The sequence below is a fragment of the Theropithecus gelada genome, chromosome 5 (assembly GCF_003255815.1).
Source record: "Theropithecus gelada isolate Dixy chromosome 5, Tgel_1.0, whole genome shotgun sequence".
Lineage (NCBI taxonomy): Eukaryota > Metazoa > Chordata > Mammalia > Primates > Cercopithecidae > Theropithecus > Theropithecus gelada.
Genome location: NC_037672.1, coordinates 4,387,574 through 4,409,703, shown reverse-complemented (window position 1 = coordinate 4,409,703; position 22,130 = coordinate 4,387,574). Strand labels below are relative to the sequence as shown.

Sequence of the window (22,130 nt, the reverse complement as noted above, 5' to 3'; positions counted from 1 at the left end):
TGGCCTTGAGAAGCAAAAGAGTTAATGCCTCAAGATAACTTTAACTCTTTCCCTAAGCAGATGCCAAGTTCAAGCATCTGGCTCTTAAAAACTTCTATTATTAAGAAATACTGTGTTGCTCGCTAGGGAAAAAGCTTTTAAGACCCAGTAAAAGAAGTAACCTGCTTAGGAAATGACAAAGTTGGCACATGTGCCTGTACAGGTTTAACACAGGTTTGATCCTAGGTCTTTATTTAGAAAATAGTTTCCAGCTATAAGAGAATTTAAAACCCTCATTGTAAGTGTATTACATAAAACACTATCACTCTGTCTCCCAAAGAGACTCAGAAAGTAAAAATAAAAGTGAGAACTCCCACTAATTATCGAAATTCTCAAAGAGGGGGGATAAGAAAGGAGACCACTACTACTCCTGCTGCCCTCTCCCCCCGCACCTTGCCTAGTTCACAAGACAGGAGGAAAGAAAGCAAAAAGTTAGAAAGAAGCAAAAAAAGTAAGATAAATAGCCAGACAACCTTGGCACCACCACCTGGCCCTAGGAGTTAAAAAAAATAATAACATCAACTCCTGACCTAAACTACTTGTGTTACCTGTAAATTCCAGACACTGTATGAAAAAGCACTGCAAAACTTTCTGTTGTTAGCTGATGCATGTAGCCCCCAGTCATGTTTCCCACGCTTGCTTGATTTATCACGACCCTTTCACGTGGACCCCTTAAAGTTGTAAGCCTTTAAAAAGGCCAAGAATTTCTTTTTGGGGGAGCTAGGCTCTTAAGTCGCAAGTCCGCCGACGCTCCCGGAATAAACCTCTTCCTTCTTTAATCTGGTGTCTAAGGAGTTTTGTCTGCGCTTCTCCTGCTACAGTAGGTGACAGATGACCTTCATCCCTCATAGGACAACGTTACATCATTCTTATGAAACAGCCATGGCTGCGCTCAGATTTAGGAAGGCACTGACTGTAACGCTGGCACTAAGAGCAAACCAGAACCCAAGTGGAGAAAAGTGAGCTTTCATAAGAGGATTCATCTTCAACGGTCACAAACTTAGGCTCCCTGACTTTTATCGATAATCAGTACTGAGAACAATGCGTTCCAGACCCGCTGACTGGCTGATGTTTGATTCTGTAACTATACCACTTCCAGAATTCTCTCAAAACTCAGCTCAGATCATGTTACTATCAGGCAGCAATGCCCCTTGGATGGATCCACAGCGAATAAAACAAAGGTCAAATTCCTCATCCACACATTCCACAGTCCACAGGAAAGGAGCGCCAGCCGTGCCATTCTCATTTCAGGTCCCAGCACCCCGCCTCCATGACGTCAACGGGCCGCGCCACCGGGCTGCGTCATCTCGGCGCGCCGCTTCCAGGGCTCTACAACGGCCGGCTGCCATGGCGGAGGTGGGCCGAGCAGGCATCCGCGACCCAGGCGCGGTGCTCCCACGGGGCTTCTGGGCTGCGGTGGAGGTGTGGCTGGAGAGGCCGCAGGTGGCCAACAAACGGCTTTGCGGCGCCCGCCTGGAGGCCCGCTGGAGCGCTGCCCTGCCCTGCGCCGAGGCCCGCGGCCCAGGGACGAGCGCAGGCTCGGAGCAGAAGGAGCGGGGTCCGGTTCCCGGCCAGGGTTCGCCCGGAGGGGGCACGGGTCCCAGGCTGCGATCAGAACCCAAGCAGGGCATGGCATGTTGCGAACTTGAGGAGGCCCAGGGCCAGTGCCAGCAAGAGGAGGCACAGAGGGAAGCCGCCTCGGCGGCCCTGAGGGACTCCGGGCACCCCGGTCATGCTGAAGGAGACGAGGGCGACTTCCCCGCCGCAGATCTGGATTCGCTCTGGGACGATTTCTCCCGAAGTCTCGCCCGTGGCAATTCGGAGATGCTGGCCTTCCTCACCTGCTCCGGGGCGGGATCGCAGCCAGAGGCGCAGCGTGAGCTCGACGTGGTTCTCAGAACCGTCATCCCGAAAACTAGCCCACATTGCCCCCTTACAGCCCCCAGGAGGGAAATAGTCGTGCAAGGTAAGAGTGTTTTGATAGTAGACGGATACGATTAGATAAAAAAAGCATTCACAGAACTTCAGGTCAATGGAAAGGTCGTAAGGGTACTTGTTATGCCAGTTGTTCTGCGATGTCCTAGGGAGTTTGTTAGGTGTTTGATAGTTTTTTGAGTGCGCGCATAGAAATGTGTGTCCTTAGTTCAGAAGATGGGATAATTGGTTGGGTTGGTGTCTGGAAGGCTTTAAAGAGACAGTGAAGGACTAACTGGATATTGCGTGATAACTAGGAGTTTAGCAGGTAAAGCTGTAGGTGTAAAAGTGTTGGGGACCAGCCTCAACACCATCTGCAGGGTACCCAAAGTCCGGTGGCGACGAAGGAATGAGACGAGACAGGTTAAGAGTGCATAAAGAGTGGGGGCCAGGGGGCCAATTGCAAAATGGAGGCTGCAAAAGACCCAAAGTTCTGGTCTCCACACTATTTATTGAGTACAATCACTTAGATCTAAGAAGCGGACGGTCAGGGCGAAACGGTGAAAGGGAGGCAGTGCGTCATAGTAGTGGCGATTTAAATGAATCTTCTTTGTGCTCATACAGCATATCTTTAACTTATCGGAGAGTAACTAGTGGGAGCGGGGTTAACTAGGAGCCTGCATGTCTGGCCGCATTTCAGTGCTTCAAAGGAGTGTCTTTCTCCTTGAACACAGCGTTTGTAGATAAGACAGTAGGTCTCGCTCAGAGCATGGGAACATCGTGGCAATCAGAAGGCTTTCCTCCTCAGAGGCCTCTTGTGGCTTTCCACAACTTATTGTCTCATATTTTTATGGCCAATTATACAGGCACCCCAAAAGCCTTTTCCCCAACATAAAGGGAGCTATTTATGCTGAGACAAGAAACTGAGAAAGAGCATAATTACTGGATGAATGGGAACCTACTAGTCCTCAGCGTTTGTTAAATCTCTCGCATTTGTTTTTACTGCCCGTGACCTTGACAGTTAGCCTCAGCCACTCTTACCTCAAACTTTATTCAGCAGTGCGTGTTTCCTATTGCCACTGTAACAAATTACTGCAAATTTATTGGTCAGTACAAAAAATTGATTGTTTCAGTTCTGTAGGTCAGGAATCCCTGTTGGCTCTGCTGGTTTCTCCGCTCCGGGTCTCTCTCACAAGGCCAAAATCAAACAGCCTGCCGGCTGGGCTCTTATTTGGAGGTTCTGGGAAGGAATCTGTGGCCAGGCTTGTCTTGAACTCCTCACGTCACATGATCCGCCCGTCTTGGCCTCCCAAAGTGGGGTTACAGGCGTGAACCACTGCGCCCGGCCATGATTGTACATTTTTAAATAACGAAAAGAGTGTAATTGGATTGTTTATAACACAAAGGATAAATGTTTGAGGGGATGGAGGCCCTATTCTCCATGATGTGATTAGTTCACATTGCAGGCCTGGATCAAAACATCCCATGTACCCCATAAATATATGTATCTGCTATGTACCCACAAAAGTGAAAAATTTAAACATTTAAAAAATCGAGGCCGGGCGCGGTGGCTCACGCCTGTAATCCCAGCACTTTGGGAGGCCGAGGCGGGCGGATCACAAGGTCAGGAGTTCGAGACCACGGTGAAACCCCGTCTCTACTAAAAATACAAAAAAATTAGCCGGGCGCAGTGGCGGGCGCCTGTAGTCCCAGCTACTTGGGAGGCTGAGGCAGGAGAATGGCAGGAACCCGGGAGGCGGAGCTTGCAGTGAGCCGAGATCGCGCCACTGCACTCCAGCCAGGGGAACAGAGCGAGACTCCGTCTCAAAAAAAAAAACAACAACAACAAAAAAAAACAAACAAAAAATCGAAATTTGTCATTGTGTAGTGACAACAGTGACAGCAGATTTGGGGTTGCCACACTGGGTAGGGAGGGAGGGGATGCTGCTGGCATCTAGTGGGTAGGGCCAGGGCTTCTGGTAAACATCCTACAGCGCACAGCACGACTCCCAACAAGAAGGAGTTATCCAGCCACAAATGCCAGTGACGCTGAGGCTGAGAAACCCTGATCCAGAGGATGGGGAAAATAATACTGGATGATAAAGATGTGAGTTTTATTTTACTTTATTTTTTGTATAAATAGGGTCTTAGTATGTTTCTTAGTCTGGTCTCTAACTCCTGGTTTCAAGTGAGCCTCCCACCTTGGCCTTCCAAAGTGCTGGGACAACAGGCATGGGCCATCATGCCTAGTCCTCTTGCAGTTTTTAAATGAGGTAATTCATGGAAAGAATGATGCATCGTGTCAGTCCTCTTCTCTCTGGTCTCATTCACAGTAAAAACTGTAGTTCTGTGAACCGCAAGGCGCTGTGTGACCTGGGTGGGCCCTGTTACCCTTTGATTTCACCTGCCACCACTTGTCACCTTGTCCACACCGCTCACCTCCATTCCCCAGGCACCTGAGCACACGCCTGCCCCAGGGCCTCTGCAGTTGCTGCTCCTGTGTCTGGAACACTCTTCCCCTAGGTGCCCCATGGCACACTCCCCGACCTCCTTCGGCTCTCTGCTCAAACGTCACCTTATTAGGGAGGACTTCCCTGGCCACCCTGTATTCCATAGCAGTAGACTCTGGTTGTCAGAGTTTTCTCGGCCCCACACTGCTTGCTTTCCATCTGAATCCACTCAGCCCCTTTAGCCTCTGCTTCCCTTTGGCAGGTCTTGTTCTTTCATTTGCTATGGAAGGTGAACCGCAGTTGTGCATACTTGGCCTGTGAAGTGTATATTCCTCTTAAACTGAGAGTTTGCCATTATTTTTAAATATCAAAGGTAAACACGATTGATTTTAGAGATAGAACTTTATACAACCAAACCTTAAGTATCCACACAAACTGACAGAATGCTGTACATTTAGCTAAGGAGTATGCCACTCTGCTTATATTTTAATGGGAAGGTGACTGCGGAGTCCCTCCATGCAGCGAGGGCTCCACACAACATAAAGCCGTTGTTAGGAGGGCCTGGACTGATGTCCACTTTCCTGAACTGGCCTCTGATGGCTGAGCAGTGTTCTGTGCCTTGCTCACACTCGAAGATCGTGGTCAGGCTGTGGCAGACGTTCATCTAGGGCAGAGGTCCCCTGTTTTCTCTGATTGTAGCTCTCAAGTTCCAACAGAGTCCACGTTGGCTGGCTCTTCCCTCAGGTCCTGGCTCATGCGTCCTTCAACAGATACCTGCTGAGAAGGGCTGCCATGTGCCTGGCACATTCTAGGCTCTGGGCTGTAGCAGTGAATGAAAGGCAACAGCTCCTCTCCTGGAGTGCCACTGTGGATAGAGTGCTGGGGCATTGAGAGCATCGTGCCTGACTCATCCCTATTTTTAATACTGCTTCTCATGAGATGGTAGCTAGGCAGTTGTAATTTGTCCTTCTTCTCTTTTTCTTTCCAGATGTCCTCAATGGAACTGTAACGTTTTTGCCTTTGGAAGAAGATGATGAGGGGAAGTTAAAGGTTAAGATGAGCAACGTATATCAAATTCAGCTCAGTCATAGCAAAGAAGAATGGTAAGAGCTGGATAGTGGACTCCTAGTTTTATGGTTTCCATTGAGGATTTCTTTAGGTAGCCAAAGGATTCTGGGTTGCCAGAGAGCTTAAGGTCCTTGTCTCTGAGGTGGTTATGGTTTGTAGGAATGCAGTTGCTAGCTCGTGTGCCCATGCCATGTTGCTCTTCCTGTTGGTGCCTCGAGTCTGGGTGGTCACAGCCTGGCTGGGGTCTCTAATCTCTACCTTCCCTGTGGCTGTGATGTTCAGCAACCCTCAGTGTTAGCTCTGAAGTCAAATACGCTCAAATTCCTTTATTGTTATTATTATTACTATCATTGAGACAGTCTTACACTGTTGCCCAGGCTGGAGTGCACTGGTGCCATCTCGTTTCACTGCAACCTCTACCTCCTGCATTCAAGTGATTCTTGTGCCTCAGTCTTCCGAGTAGCTGGGACTACAGGCACCCACCACCACACCCAGCTAATTTTTGTATTTTCAGTAGAGAGGGGGTTTCACCATGTTGGCCAGGCTGGTTTCAAACTCTTGACCTCAGGTGATCCACCTGCCTTGGCCTCCCAAAGTGCTGGGATTACAGGCATGAGCCACCATGCCCAGCCTATTTTGTTATTTTTTATGACTTAGTAATGGGGAATAGTTGATGCTTCCTTCTATAGTAAGTATTCAGTGATACTTACTATAAAGCAACAGTTTAATAAGCACCCTTAATTCCATGTGGTATTTGGGCCTGTACAGAAAGTATGAAATTTAATTCATACTGTTTTTTGTTTTGTTTTGAGATGGAGTCTCTCTCTGCCGCCCAGGCTGTAGTGCAGTGGCGTGATCTCGGCTCACTGCAACCTCCGCCTCCCGGGTTCTCGCCATTCTCCTGCCTCAGCCCACCGAGTAGCTGGGACTACAAGCGCCTGCCACCATGCCCAGCTAATTTTTTATATTTTTAGTAGAGACAGGGTTTCACCGTGTTAGCCGGGAAATGGTCTCGATCTCCTGACCTCGTGATCCACCCGCCTTGGCCTCCCAAAGTGCTGGGATTACAGGCGTGAGCCACCGCGCCTGGCCTTGATCGTTTGGTATTTTTAAAACAAAAAAGTCAGAGGAGGGGTGAATTCATTCATTACTCGTCAACTGATATTTTCCTGAGTGCGACATCCAACCTGTACTTTCTGAAACAGTCTTGGGGATAACGTCTGAGTAACTGGAATGAGTTTGCCCGGGGCTTCCTAGAAGGCAGAGGGGTGTGGCCAGAAGAGTGTGGGCTTCCCACTAGCAGTGTGGTCTTGGGTTTGTGCTCTACCTCCTGGCCCTCCGTCTGCTCACCTTGAAATGGGTTTAATCATTCCTAAGCCTCTGAGGAGGTGGCAGGGCTGGGCCTCACATGGACCTGTTGCAGCCTTTGCGCTTGAAAAGGGCGCTCAGGTCCTGTAGCATGAAGCCCTTTGAGAACCATCCAGAGGTTGCCCCTAGTTGTCAGGGGATCCTGCCCTGAGGTCCCTTCCTGCCAGCACGCCCTTGTTGGAGAGTGGGGAGGGACAGTAGACACTAGGAGAAGCCAGGCTTCCCTGTGCCAGGCACCTCTGTGCTCGGCGATGCTGAGCTGTGTGCCCGTTAACCCGAAGGTGGTGCTTGTCTTGTGTGCAGTGGGCACCTGGCGTAGGGCAGGGTTGCAGGAGGTGCTCGGCATGTGCCTGCTGCATTGGAGTGACCTTCACTGCTCTTTGATGAGCTACCGAGGACATGGCTGCTGCCCCTGCCTTCCCAGGGTGGCATTTCTAGTCGTAGCCTCACCAGGCAACTGTTCCTCGCAGTCTGTGGGCACAGGTCACACTTGAGGGGCCAGCTGTGTTGCCTTCTGAGTTGAACACAAAGGAGAGGCTCCACTGCCGACGTGCGTGCTTCCTCGCAGCTCGATGCGTTTTCAGCAACATTTGTTACATGCCCAGCATGTGCTGGGGCTGGGCACCCAGCGGGAAGCGAGTCTCCTGGGGCGGCGGAGAATATGCTCCCATACCACGTGGTGAAGGGAGGAAAACAACTGAGCAGGACTGTGTCCCCTCATTAGAAATGGCAGTGTGTGGCCAAGGTATGTGGGAAGACCTCTGAGAAGGGACATGGAAGAGAGGCGGATGAAGGAGGAGGCCATGTGGACCTCTGGGGGACCCTGGGGAAGAGCACGAGGCCCAGGGAAGAGCAAGGAGTGCCCCTTGGGCAGAATCTGTCTGCAGCGCGCAGGGGCCACAGAAGTTAGTGTCGGGCCCAGCAGGAACGCTTCTGACTGAGCGGGACAGACCTCACAGTCCTGAGGAAGGAATTGGGCCAGGGGAAAGGTTCAGACCCACTCTGGGGTCACTCTCTGGAGAATGTTCTGGAAGTGACTTGTGTCCCTCTGAGGCACCGTGGCGGCAGAAAACCTGGACACCACAGCGCTCACCAGACGGACCACTGGCCGTTGTCCCTGCACCAGGGCCGTGCTGCTGCTGCGCCCTCAGCGCTCCTATCAGACGGACCACTGGCCATTGTCCCTGTACCAGGGCTGTGCTGCTGCTGCGCCCTCAGCGCTCCTGTCAGGCCCTCCGGCTCCTCCCCACTCACCCAGTGGCTGGGTCTGCTTGTTCTCAGGAATGTCCATTGAATGGCGCTTTTATGGTAGCTTTCTCTCATCTGCCCGGCAAACTTAATGCCCTCCCCTTCCTTATGCTGCCCCAAATGCAGCCCTTGGGCAGTGTATTGTTATCTGGGTTCGTGACTGTCCCGCCAGTCCTCCCAAGGATTGTGAGCTTTTACTCATGTATTGAATGCATCCATGAACAGTGCCTGCCGTGTGTCAGCACTGCTGGGACCGGGGTGCGGAGCAGTGAGCTAGGCAGACAGAAGCCCTGCCCTCGTGACCTTCTGATGGCAGAAGACATGTGAAAGGCAAAATAAGCCAGCAAAATGCACAGCGGCCTGTGGCTGAGCACTTCACTGTCTGGCAAGTAGCATTCAGTGAGCCAGTGTACTCATTTGAGTTGCACGTGTGAAAATGCGTAAAGAAATGTTAGGAAAATCCTCGGACGCTTAGACTCTGGCTCCTTGTGCATGAAGCAGCAGGCGAGAGTCCTTTATTTGTTCGGCTGCCTCAGGGGCTTCACGGGTGTGTAAGTATGTTCTTAACAAAGTTTGCAAGAAAAGGGGATTCTCTGTGCTTTGTACATGTTTTTCTCTGTTAGATGAAAGTTCTGTAACTCGTTCTAGTTCCTTTTATGTTTTTGGTAATATAATTATAGATGTCTTAGCTTCTGTTCTCTTCATTAGGTAAATAGTTGATTTTAAAATAAGAATTAAACATATCTGTGCTTATTCATATTTCTCTTATTTTTGAAGGTTCATATCTGTTTTAATTTTCTGTCCAGAAAGATGGCATTCAGATGGAATTGTGTATCCCAAACCCACGTGGCTTGGAGAAGAGTTGCTGGCCAAGTTGGCCAAGTGGTCTGTAGAGAACAAGAAGAGTGGCTTTAAAAGCACCCTTTCCCTCGTCTGCATTATGAAGTATAGCAAGGCTTACCAGGAACTTAAAGAGAAGTATAAGGAAATGGTTAAGGTAATTCTGGTGGAGAGTATCTGTGATTTTTCCCCCTTCATGGTTTTGGTTTTTTGTTTTTTGGGGGTTTTTTTGGTGACAGAGTCTTGCTCTGTTGCCCAAAAAAAAGGGCCAGAGTGAAGTTGCATCATCTTGGCTCACTGCAGCCTCCGCCTCTCGGGTTCAAGAGATCCTCCTGCCTCAGCCTCTCGAGTAGCTGGGACTAGAGGCACATGCCACCACGCCTGGCTAATGTTTTGTATTTTTATTAGAGATGAGGCTTCACCATGTTGCCCAGACTGGTCTCGAACTCCTGAGCTCGGGCATTTCGCCCGTTTCGGCCTCCCAAAGTGCTAATGTTACAGGCGTGAGCCACCGTGCCCCGCTCTCCCTTAATTTAAATGAGATAAAATAAACTCTGCCAGGTAAAATTGTTTTTTTCTGTTACAGGCTGTACTTTGACATACTTAGGGGTGCACACAACAAAAACATAGATCCATAATGGAAAAGGATTGATCTTGTATATTATTTATTTTCAAGAGACCTAAAGGGAAATATTTAATTGAAAAGTAATGGAACCTTGAAAAAAAATGACTAAATTACCATAATTCTTTGTATAAACCTAAAGATATTTTAAGAAAATATATGAAAAGTTCAAGTACAATAGAGCAGTTCCCAAAAGGAGATACATTTCATGATAACATGTGATTAAACTTTCTGAGACGTAAAAACAGCGTAATAAGAAACATCTGTGTATTTATGCCCAGCTTAAGGCAGAAAGAAAGCGTTGCTGGTAGAGTCAAAGTTACTTAATATTCTTCCAAGTTCCCATCTTCCTCCCCCTCCGAGGAGTAACCACAATTTGTCATTTCCATGGTTTTCTGTTTGTTTGTGTTTTGTTTTTGAGACAGAATCTCACTCTGTCGCCCAGGCTGGAGTGCAGTGGTGCACCCACCACAGACTCAACCTCCCGGGCTCAAGCGATTCTCCCAGCTCAACTTCCCTGGTCGCTGGGACCACAGGCGCATGCTACCATGCCTGACTAATTTTTTCTATTTTTTGTAGACACAAAGTTTTGCTATGTTTCCCAGGCTGGTCTCAAACTCCTGGGCTCAAGTGATCCGCCTGCTTTGGCCTCCCAAAGTGCTGGCATTACAGACATGAGCAACTGTGCCCGGCTTCCATGTATTTTTTTAATCAGTCACCTCTTGCTCTGTAACAAAAGCACCCCAAAAGTCGCAGGCTTAAAGCTGTGACCTTTCATTATTGCTGAAGCACCTGTGGGTTGCAGGGGTTGGCTGACTGAGGCTGGGCTCCCTCCCGCATCCTGGCCTTGTGGCCCTTTGCCATCTTGTTAGCTATTTAGTACCATCCAGAAGACACTTTTTGTTTTTCCAGCTTTTGAAATTGTTTCTAGTGAGACGGTTCATCTGGATTGTCTAAGGCACTATGACTGGAAATACAAATTTCAACTTTTAACATTGGCCATTGGTTTTTCCTCTTTTGCCTAATGCCCCTTCTGAACATGACTACTTTTAATAATGAGAGCTCAGTTTTGCACAGCTAGTGCTTTACAGTTTTCAGAGCACCTTGATTATCCTGTGTGTTAGTTGAGGCATGGGCTTTATTCCTGTTTGACAGGTAGGGCGACAGCAGCCACTGATGGACCAGGGGCTGGAGCACTGGTCTCCTAGTCTGTGGCTCGTGGCCTTCCCTGCCCTAGTTTCACTCCTGCCCCTTGTTTCCTTGTTCATTGCCCTCATCTGCATGGCCGGTGAGCACCGTGTAGCTGCGCGTTTCCTGTGTCCACTGTCTCAGCTCAGCGCCTTAGGTGCACTCTGTTGATTGTGAAATCTTGCTGTGGATTGTAGTGTTCTTGGCATGCCTTGTTTCTTTATGGAAATCTTTTATTGTAAGAAACCAGTTGTGAATTCCTGCCTTTGAGCTTGTATTTTCTATTTTAATGCACGATTAGTCCAGTTTGATTTATGCTTTATAGGGATACTTAAGTATTGGGAAATGGTGGTGGAAAAACCGAATAATTTACATTTGCTCTTGAAACTGTTTTAGGTGTGGCCTGAAGTCACTGATCCTGAGAAGTTCGTGTATGAAGATGTGGCTATCGCGGCATACCTGCTGGTAAGGGTGTGCGCAACCGTAGCTTCTCTGGAGCGGGTGGAGGTTGCTACAGGCAGATGTTCCCAGTAGTGAAGGACATTTTCCGAATCCGTAACAGCCGGTGCTCACAGTTCTGCTGGCCAAGGTTGGTTACCCATGTAACAGTTTGACTTCATATGGTCCTTTCGATGTGTCTAGAACAAGTTTGGGTTGAAACTTGACCTTGGGTTCAAACTTGACCTGCAGGCGGAACTGTATGTCCACACTCAGCAGTCATCGTGGAGGCACCGTCTGGCACAGGGAAGCACTGAGGAGCACGTGTCTTCCAGCCCTGGCCTAGAACCTTCTAGCCCTTTCCTCAGCTGGCTCGCTAGCTGGCTACATTTGGACATGCCCTCTGATTTAATCATCTTGGTTTACTTATCTATAAGAATGTTTAGAGTAAGCTAGGCTGAGGCGGGCAGATCACTTGAGGTCAGGAGTCTGAGACCAGCCTGGCCAACATGGTGAAACCCCGTCTCTACTAAAAATACAAAAATCAGTTGGGCTTGGTGGCGTGTGCCCATAGTTCCAGCTACTGGGGAGGCTGAGGCAGGAGAATTGCTTGAACCCAGGAGGCGGAGGTTGCAGTGAGCCAAGATCACGTCATTACACTCTAGCCTGGGTGGCAAGAGCAAGACTCCATCTCAAAAAAAAAAAGAAAGAATGTTTAATGTAGATAATTTCCAGTTTCCTCTCACTCAGAGTTTTCTTTGACCAGTTTGTGTCTGAATTATTCTTGTGTAGAGTGAATTACTACCTGACTTTGTTACGTGTTTCTCTTCACTTAGATTCTGTGGGAAGAAGAAAGGGCCGAGAGGGGACTAACTGCCAGGCAGTCCTTTGTGGACCTGGGATGTGGAAATGGCCTCCTGGTCCACATCCTGAACAGTGAGGGGGTAAGCCCGGCTCCATCACCTTTTCTGGTAACTTGTCCAGAGTTTCCTCAGGTCAGGCACAGGGTTCACTGACATCTTTTTCTGCTGGTACAGCCTGGATTTGGAGTTAGCCGGCTATCAGAGTAGGTAGGGACTTATAAATTTCTGTTAATTTGATAAACAGCTCATAAAACAAAGGAAACGTGATAATCGAATTGGACCTAAGTGGAAGTCCCTAGGCCCCGGCGTGGACCTATAAAATGACAGGCTTTGAGTAGCGTGGATGTTTTTTTGCTGTCAGAAATTTCTTTTGAAACCCACCATCTCAAGGGGCTGGAGGGAGATAAAAAGCAAGGCAGGTTCTGCACTTTAGAAGCTTCAGGCCAGGCACGGGGCTCACGCCTGCAATCCCAGCACTTGGCTGAGGCGGGAGGATCACTTGAGCCCAGGAGTTTGAGACCAGCCTGGGCAACATGGTGAAACCCCGTCTCTGCAAAAAAATAAAAACAAATAAGAGAAGCTTCAGTTCTGGCTTGGACGGCCAGTCGTGTATACACAGACGACAGTATGGAACAGTGTGGTGCTGGGTTTTGCCCCTGTTTTCTGGATGTTCACCTGATGGAGTGAAACCAGTCTTGGGCTGAGAGCGGCACCTGCCCAGGGAGCACTGTCAGTAGGGGTGGGTCAGCTCTCGGTGGCTTGTACCTGGAGCTTCCTGCCAGCAACTCGTACCCCTCCTGGTGCGTCCAGCGTACCAGGTGCCATTACCCCATGATATGATGGCGAGCTTAGCCACTTCCTGCTAGGGAGCAACAGCTGGAACCTACAGCCCAGTCTGGTGGTCCCAAGCTGATTTTCTTCCTGCTGTACTGTACAGTGCTGTACTGATGGGCTGCACATATTTGCCTACACCTCCAAGAGCCGGAAATGGTTGTTACAATGCCCTTTTCAAGTGTGTTATTGAAGAATGAGTTTCTAATCATAATACCTGTAAGCTGGTTGTGGGGATGGTAGTGTATCAGGTGGCAGCTTGGAAGCTGGTACCTGGAGACAGTTGGGAGGTGTCTTATGCACCCCTCCTCTTCTGCAGGCTTGGAATAAATAAGTTTGCCCTGTGAGAGCCAATGAGGGTGGCCAAGGTGCAAGAAGAGCAGGCAGCTGACCTTGATTAAGAGCAGAGAATTGGTTCACGTTCTCAGGTGTGCTCCCTGGGGCGCTGCCCTGGAAATGTTCCCACACTAAAGGCCACTGTGGTCACTCAACTCCATGGCCCATTTGAAGACTCATAATGACTGTTAGCAGAGTACACCTTCTTACCTGCCTTGCAGGGGTGGGGGTGTCTGTTTCAGACAGCTGAGAAATCGTGCTTGTGCCATCCGCAAATGCTAATGACAACACTTGAAAAAGGGCATTGTAACAACCATTTCAAGCTCTTGGAGGCATAGGCAAATATGTGCAGCCCATCAGTACAGCACTGTACAGTACAGCAGGAAGAAAATCAGCTTGGGACCACCAGACTGGGCTGCAGGTTCCAGCTGTTGCCCCTAGCAGGAAGTGGCTAAGCTCGCCATCGTATCATGGGGTAATGGCACCTGGTACGCTGGACGCACCGGGAGGGGTAAGAGTTGCTGGCAGGAAACTCTGCTCTTGCCCTTCGTCCTGCTGGCAGTGCCTGCAGAGCTTTAATGTGTTCTTGCTAACTTATTATGAAGTACTAAGCTTAACCTTTGATTTCTAAAATTAATGTTTTCAGCATCCAGGCAGAGGGATTGATGTCCGGAGAAGGAAAATCTGGGACATGTATGGACCACAGACTCAGTTAGAGGTACCGTCTTTGTTATGCATGCCCTTGAGCTCAGCATGGCTTAGCCTCCAGTGGAAACTGCTGTAATGAATGTGTCTCTTTGTGTAGGTCAAGCAGACATGCTGATAGCAAACCTTCACATCCATCTAAGTGCTCTGAAATTAGAGAAGAGAGAAAGAAAGACGAAACTAGACCTTGCAGAGCTTTCTGGTTAAACTGACTTAGGGCGCTGACCTCCAGGCGAAAGTGCTGTCTCTCCCTGAGTCTGTCGGTGCCATTTGTATCTTGTGTGGGGTGCTCCCGTGCCGCCTTGAGGTGGGGGCCGTGCCCCGTGCCCTTTGTGAAGTCTTCTCCAAGGCCTCCCAAAGGCTGCTCTTTGCAGTCAGCAAGCAGTGACTACCATGCCTGCCAGGACTCCACCAGGATGGGGACACCTGCAGCTGAGCCACCTAGGGTGGTGGCTGTGCCAGGGCTGGATAGATTTACAGGGCTGTGGGGACTCAGAGCCGTCTAAACCTTGACCCCACTCGGGGCCTCTGAAAAGGCTTCTTGGAGCACCCCCATGAGCAAATGGAGGCAGCCAGGTGCCCGGCATGGGAGTGAGATGCCCCGGTGGGATCACCTCCGGGCACACGGATGATGTGCAGGGCAGACTGGGTGGCCCCACGTAAGTTCTCTCATATCTTTGGGCCAGTCCTCTGTACCCTTCACATTTCCCTTTTTTAGGACTTGAAAGGGACAGTCTCACTCTTCTTAATGCCCCTACCCAGAGATAATCACTCTCTTTTATTTAGGGAAATCAATATGTACACATTTAGAGTTTTAAAAAATAACAGAACTTTGACCCTGGCTGCTTCTGTTCATTTAACATCCCATCCTAGGCATTTTCTGAAGTCTTGGACAATTATTTGCAAGCACGTTGTTAATGGCTGAATAACGTTCCATGGAATTGAAGGTAACAGCAACACAAACAAGTACAGCTGACCCTTGAACAACACGGGATTGAACTTTGTGGGCCCACTTGTATGCAAAGTCTTTTCAATAAATACGTTGGAAAATTTTTTTGGAAATTTGCAACAATTTGAAAAAACTTACAGATGAAATGCATAACCTAGAAATATTGAAAAAAATTCAGAAAAAGATATGTCCTGAATGCATTAAACACACATACATACTAGTCTGTTTTACCATTTATTGAAATATATACAAATCTATACCATTACATATATATACAAATATATACCATTTACTACCGTGAAATACATACAAAGTTAAAATCGATCAAAACTTACACAAACCCAGACTGTATGTGGTGTCATTCTCTGTCAAGAGAAATGTGAACGTAAAGATGCAGTACTGAATCCTGATTGCATGAAATTAACTGTAGTCCATACTATGCTACTGTAAAATGTCCTGGTCACCGCTCGTTGCTACTGCAGTGAGCCCAAGTGTTGTCAGTGCCCATTTAAAATGCTGAGTGACACCGATCACCTCCGTGGCACCCGCTCATTCCTCCAGTCAGGTGCATAGCCCAGTGAAACGTGATCTCCGGTATTTTGCAGCGTGTTTGGTGCAGTCCTGTAAACCCATGCACAATGCCACTGGTGTTGCTGGAAGTCTCCCAAGAAGCAGAGAAAAGTCATGGCATTAGAAGAAAAGGCTGAGTTCCCTGATAGGTCTTACAGATTTCGGTCTGCAGCTGCAGTTGCAGATAAATGAATTTCATTTCAAGATAAATGAATCCAGTGTAAGGACCATTTAAAAAAAAAAAAAAAGCAAAAGAGGGAAAGAAATTTGTGAAACTCTCACTGCAGCTACACCAGCAGGCGGGAAAACCTTCACTTTTTGCAAAATACCTTTTCATCTCATATTTAGAATGCAGCTTTGATGTGGTTGCCAGATTGCTACAAGCAAAGCATACATATAGACTCTAATATGATTTAAGAAAAAGCAAAGTCATTATATGACAAAGCAGAAAGAAGGTAAAAGTTCTAAAGCTGGAGAATTTAATGCCAACAAAAGATGATTTGATAGTTTTAGAAAGTGATTTGGGTTTTAAAAATATCTAGATAACAGGAGGAGTAGCTTCAGCTGACCAAGAGGCAGCAGATGAGTTCCCAGACGCCATTAAGAAAATCACCAGAGAGGCCAGGTGTGGTGGCTCACGCCTGTAATCTTAGCACTTTGGGAGCCTAAGGCTGGAGGATCGCTTGAGGCCAGGAGTTCAAGTCCAGCCTGGGTAACATAGCAAGACACCACCCCCCCACACACACACACACAACCTATCTCTACAAAAAATAAACAAAACATTACAAAAAGAAAATCATCAAGGAGAAAGGATGTCTGCCTGAACAGGTTTTTAATGCAGATGAAAATGCCCTATTCTGGAAAAAAAATGCCGAAAAGAAGAGAAGCAAGCCCCAGAATTTAAGGCAGGAAGGGACAGGCTAGTCTGCTGTTCTGTGCAAATGCAGTCAGGTTTATGATCAGGACTGCCCTTATCTGTAAAGCTGCTAAGCCTCAGTTTTAAAGAGAAAGGAGACACACCAGCTGCCAGTCGCTCGATTGTACAAGAAGGCCCGGGCAGCAAGAACTCTTGTGATTTCATCAAGGCTTTGTCTCTGAAGTCAGGAAGTACCTTGTTAGTAAGGGACTACCTTTCAAAGTTTTGTTGATACTGGACAATGCTCCTGGCCACCCAGAACCTCTTGAGTTAACACCAGTGGTGTTGATGTGGTCTGCTTGACCCCAAACACAGCATCTCTTTTCAGAGAGTTACAAGGACCTTGAAGCCTCATTATGTACAGTATTCAATGGAAAGGATCGGATGCTGCGGAAGAGAACTACGAAAGAGAGAGACCAGCATGAAAATCCTGCAAGGATTTTACCACTGAAGACACCATCATTGCTACTGAAAAGGCCATAAAGGCCACTGAGCCTGAAACAAATTCCCACCAAAGAAAACGGTGTCCAGATGTTGGCCTGACTTCACAGGATTTACAACAGAGCCAGTCAAGGAAATCATGAAAGAGACTGTGGATATGGCAAACAAAGGTGGGAGACGAAGGGTGCAAGATACGGCTCTTGAGAAATTCCAGAGCTAATAGACACCACTCCAGAGGAATGAACTACAGACCACCTGATGGAGGTGAGTGCTTCCAACCCAGCGCCAGATGACGAGGAAGAAGATGTAAAAGAGACAGTGCCAGAAAGCAAATTGACATCAGACAGTGTGGCAGAAGGGTCCTGATTAGTCAAGACTGCCTTTGACTTCTTTTGTGACATACTCACTTCTGTGATACGCACCGAAACTAAAGGAAATGGTGGAAAGATTGGCACTCATAGAAACTAAAAAGTAAAGTAGACAGAAATTATGATGTACTTCCATGAAGTTACACTGAATGTGCCTGCCTCTCCCGCCTCCCCTTCCACCTCCTCCACATCTTCCACACCTGAGACAGCAAGACCCATCCCTTCTCTTCCTCCTCCTCGTCCTCAGCCTGCTCGGTGTGAAGAGGATGGGGATGAAGATCTTTTTGATGGTCGGTCCACTTCCACTCAATGAACAGTACATTTTCTCTTTCTTATGATTTTCTTTTATTTTTCTCTTCTCTTTTTTTTTTTGTTTGAGACAGAGTCTCACTCTGTCGTCCAGGCTGGAGTGCAGTGGCGTGATCTAGGTTCACTGCAACCTCTGCCTTCCAGGTTCAAGCAGTTCAGCCTCTCGAGTAGCTGGGTTTACAGGCACCCACCACCATGCCCAGCTATTTTTTTGTGTTTTTGGTAGAGATGGGGTTTCACCATGTTGGCCAGGTTGGTCTCGAACTCCTGACCTCAAGTGATCCACCCACCTCGGCCTCCCAAAGTGCTGGGATTACAGGTTTGAACCACCGCACCCAGCCACGATTTTCTTAATAATATTTTCTCTAGCTTTATTTTAAGGATATAGTATATAATACACAAAACGTGTTTTAATGGACTTTTACGTTTATATTATTGATAAGTCTTCTGGTCACCAATAGGCTATGAGTAGTCAGTTTTGGGGGAGTCAGAAGTTATACATGGGTCAGGTATAGTGACACACCTGCAATCCTAGCTGTTTGGGAGACCAAGGTGTGAGGATCACTTGAGTCCAGGAGTGTGAGACCAGCCAGGGCAACATGGCAAAACCCTGTCTCTACTTAAAAAAAAAAAAAAATTAGCTAGACATGGGGGCATGCACCTGTAGTCCCAGGTATGCTGGAGGCTGAGGTTGGGGGGGTCACCTGAGCTTGGGAGGTTGAGGCTGTGGTGAGCCTCGATTGTGCCACTGCACAGCAGCCTGGGCGCTGCAGGTGAGACTCTGTCTCCAAAAGTTATACACAGATTCTTAACTGCATGTGTAGGGGTTCAGTACTCCCTATCCCCACATTGTTCAAGGGCCAGCTGGATAGTAATAAAAACTGACAGTCATCCAGTGCTGTGTGTGGATGTCTTTCTAAAGGTAAATGTACTTTATGTACAGTAACTTACTGTAATCCTCACAACAGCACTGGGAGGTTGATTCTCTTATTATCCCCATTTTATAGGCAAGGAAACCGAGGTACACTTGGGGACGTTAGGTCAGCCATGTGTACAGCAAGCGGTGAAGGCAGAATTATTTACTCAGCTCTTCTGTTCTTGGCCATCTGTTTTCAGATTACAAATTACACTACATAAATCTTTGTGTGTAAATCGTAGTCCACTTAAAAAATATTTTTCATACCTGGACTTTAAAGATTTTCAATACATATTGCCATACTGCTTTTCAAAAAGGTCCTACATCAGATACACTTCATTTCAGAAAGAATTCTGAGCACTACAAGAGATGCATCCAATAGGAGAAAAAAACAGCTGTACAGATTGATCACATATTTGAGTGCCCACTACCTGCCAGGCACTCTTAGGTGCTGACGATACAACAGTGACAAGACCCCTGCCTTTATGGTCATGGGAAGGGGGTGGGAGGCAGACAACCTGCAGACACACAGCCAGTGCGTGCAGCAGGTTCGAGGCTGGTGTCAGGTGCTGAGGAGGCGGCCGGGGGTGTTGCGTAGTGGCCACCGCTGGAGAAGATAATGGAACAGAGGCTGGGCCGGGGTGGGTTACAGACATCCAGATGCCTGGGGTTCTGGACCTGACAGCCCATCTATTCCTCGCTGTCAGCCAGTCCTGGGCACTAGAGTCATGTGACCATGAGCTTAAAGTGCACTCAGGTGTCAGACCTTGGTCAAGAGTAGCCTGGTACTGAGGACAGATAAATGACTCCCTAATGGGAAAAAAGTCATGAGTAGCCTCAGGAGCAGTCCTAGGACAGGTTATAGTGGCTCTGTGGGCGTGGCCTCACTTTCCCAGGGTGGTGTGGGAGTGGCCTTTCCCTCTGGGTGGGCCTGTGGGCACGGCCTCACTTTCTTTGGGTGGTGGTTTGGGCATCGCCTCGCCTCCTCTGGGTGGTGGTGTGGGCGTGGCCTCTCCCTCTGGGTGGTGGTCAGGGCGTGGACCCTCCCTCTGGGTGGTGTGGGTGTAGCCTCGCCGCCTCTGGGAGTCTGTGTGGGCGTGGCCTCTCCCTGTGGGTGGTGGAGAGAGCGTGGCCTCTCCCTCTGTGTAGCTCTGTGGGCGTGGTTGTCCTTCCCGCCAAACAGCTGCTGCTTCCTAGCTGCTCAGATTGCCTCACGACCTCATCCACGTAAACGCTTGGATGTGACTAGGTCACAGAGCCTCATCTGCCAGAGGGCAGAATGTTGCTTTATGAAATTTAGAAATGTGGTTGATTACAAAATTCCATGTGTCCCCAGGTGAAAAAGCACCTATGGATAGGAAATTCAAGCAACAGTGAGTAGGCCATCTGTGTAAGCCCAGACCCTAGGGAAGAACTGCTGGGGGTGCCCCTTGGAGAACGGGCAGAAGCTCTAGTTCTTTAGCTGAGGTTCCCCAGCAGCCTACATCAGACTTTTCTGTGGGGTTATCTGACCTGGGGAGACCCTACCCCGAGCACTTAGTTAAGGAAGGCCTGCTGGTGAGAGTGCTGTATTATAATCAAGTGTGTAGGTTTTTTCCTCGTTACCCCCCACTCTTCAGTCTCGGTGCTAAAATAGCCGTGTTTATTCTAGTGTTAAGTAAATGCCAGGAGTTCTGTCATGCTTTCTGCCCTGGAGGAGCATGGCCAGAATGAGGGTGGTTCTGTTGACATGTGCGTGGTGTTTGTGGATTTTCTAGTGAATGATTTCCTCCCAGCTGCAGTTGAGTGGTTTCCATGAACAGGTACAATCTAGAAAGTCAAAGGCCAAGCGTACAACTTTTTTTCTTTCTTTCAAAAACGTCATTTGATTGCAAGCAAGAGAGTGTTAAAAAACTAAAAACACCTGTTTATAACAACAGCATGGTGGTGATCACAAATTGTCTTAATTGTGTGAACCTATATATGAAACAGGAATATTGGAATCTGCTGTGTTCAAAATGCCAATCAAAACTTCATAAAGGCCAGGCATGGTGGCTCACAACCTGTAATCCCAGCACTTTAGGAGGCCTAGGTGGGCGGATCACCTGAGGTTGGGAGTTCAAGACCAGTCTGACCAACATGGAGAAATCCTGGCTCTACTAAAAATACAAAATTAGCCGGGTGAGGTGGCGCATGCCTGTAATCCTAGCTACTCGGGAGGCTGAGGCAGGAGAATCTCTTGAGCCAGGGAGGCAGAGGTTGCAGTGAGCCAAGATCACGCCACTGCACCCCAGCCTGGGCAACAAGAGCGAAACTCCATCTCAAAGAAAACAAACAAAAAAACCCCACAAAAACAAACTTCATAAAACAGGTGGGGCTTTGATATCTAGTGCTGTTGGCAATATAAAATATGATTATGGTCTTCACTAAATGTCAGTTATGCTTTAATTTATTCACGCCATTTAAAGAGACAGATGGGCAAACAAACCTAGAATGAGTGGGAATCAAGAATAAATAGTCCCAAAGGTTTGACCTCTCTGTAGATTATACGTATACCTTGAACAATACTATTTTCAGTATTTTAACATCTATGTAAATAGAAGCACATGTGCTTATTGAAGAACCAGAGAGATACAGAATTTCAGTTTTAGTTTTTTACATATCATGTCTGCAAAACATTCTTGTGTTGCGGTTTTGCTGTTAGAAAGAATAGCCTTGAAGAGGGAGTGTCTCAGAATGGCTTCCCCGTTCCGATCAGGGAATAACTTCTGTTTGCTTATCTTGGGGACTCACCCTACCCCTGGAAAATTGAGAAGATTTTCAGTGATTGTGTAGTCTCTCTTCCCCCTCTCTCTTTCCAGTTTTTACTGACAGAATTGCTATTGAGACTGTTGATTTCAGTAGTTAATGATGGCCTGCTAAGATCAGAAAGGGTAGGGTGCCTATTCAAAGTTCTGAAATCGTAAAAGCAAGCTGTCCTCAGCTTAACTGCAGAATTTGTCAGAATGGTTAGAATGCCTCTTCAGGGGGATCTTAATCACTTCATGATAGTTTACAAAAATAGCCTAATGGTAAAGAATTACATGTATTGACATGTGTAAGTTCTCCCTCTGTCTCTTCTTAGACTTGGTTTCCTAGATTGAAAGGCCTGTGAGGTGAGACCCCTGTGTTGTATTGTGCACTTAAATCACCCTCAGACTTCTCTGCCTTCCATTCACCTCCTCTGAAGCCATTGTTTGTCCCCATACTCTGCCAGAGGTGAAACCATTCAGTGGCCGTCTCTCCTAGAGCTCCTTCTTATGCCTATGGAAAAATCAGCTTTTAAATGATCAAAAGGCGATTAGCACTCAGAAAAGAGTGTTAGTTTCTCCAGTGATTTCCCTAAAAGTTGCCAGCATTTCTTGCCCTCTAGGCAGACCTAGGGCAGATACATTGACTTCCCCATTCCTGGTCGTGTAGCAGGTGAACTACAGCTCTGTGCTGTGTGACCCCAGAGCCTGTACCCTACCCCCGTGTCCTGCCCACGCAGTAGCTCTACATTGATTCACAAAACATTTTGTCTTGTTTTGTTACTCCTTTAGGAAGATGCAATCACACCCAGCGATAAGACCCTTTTCCCTGATGTTGATTGGTTAATCGGTAACCATTCTGATGAACTCACACCATGGATACCTGTCATTGCAGCCAGGTGAGAAGTAGAGGAGTTACCAGGTGAATGACTGGGGAATGCTTCGTCTTCTAAATAGTGATGTCCAAAAGGGTAGCCACTAGC

General features: G+C 47.8%; 1 protein-coding gene across 2 annotated transcripts in view; it reads left to right on the top strand.

Moving 5' to 3' along the window:
• The first annotated feature begins 1,346 nt into the window (after positions 1-1,346).
• Positions 1,347-22,130, top strand: part of TRMT44 (tRNA methyltransferase 44 homolog) — a 33,135-nt gene continuing 12,351 nt past the window's right edge. The window contains exons 1-7 of one of the 2 annotated variants that reach the window (XM_025385940.1): positions 1,347-2,005; positions 5,392-5,506; positions 8,865-9,084; positions 11,134-11,202; positions 12,012-12,119; positions 13,852-13,923; positions 21,940-22,046. In XM_025385940.1, coding sequence (XP_025241725.1) covers positions 1,387-2,005; positions 5,392-5,506; positions 8,865-9,084; positions 11,134-11,202; positions 12,012-12,119; positions 13,852-13,923; positions 21,940-22,046 — 1,310 coding nt within the window. In that variant the 5' untranslated portion in view covers positions 1,347-1,386. The remainder of the gene's footprint in view (positions 2,006-5,391; positions 5,507-8,864; positions 9,085-11,133; positions 11,203-12,011; positions 12,120-13,851; positions 13,924-21,939; positions 22,047-22,130) is intronic. The other variant, XM_025385941.1, reaches the window with a different exon arrangement.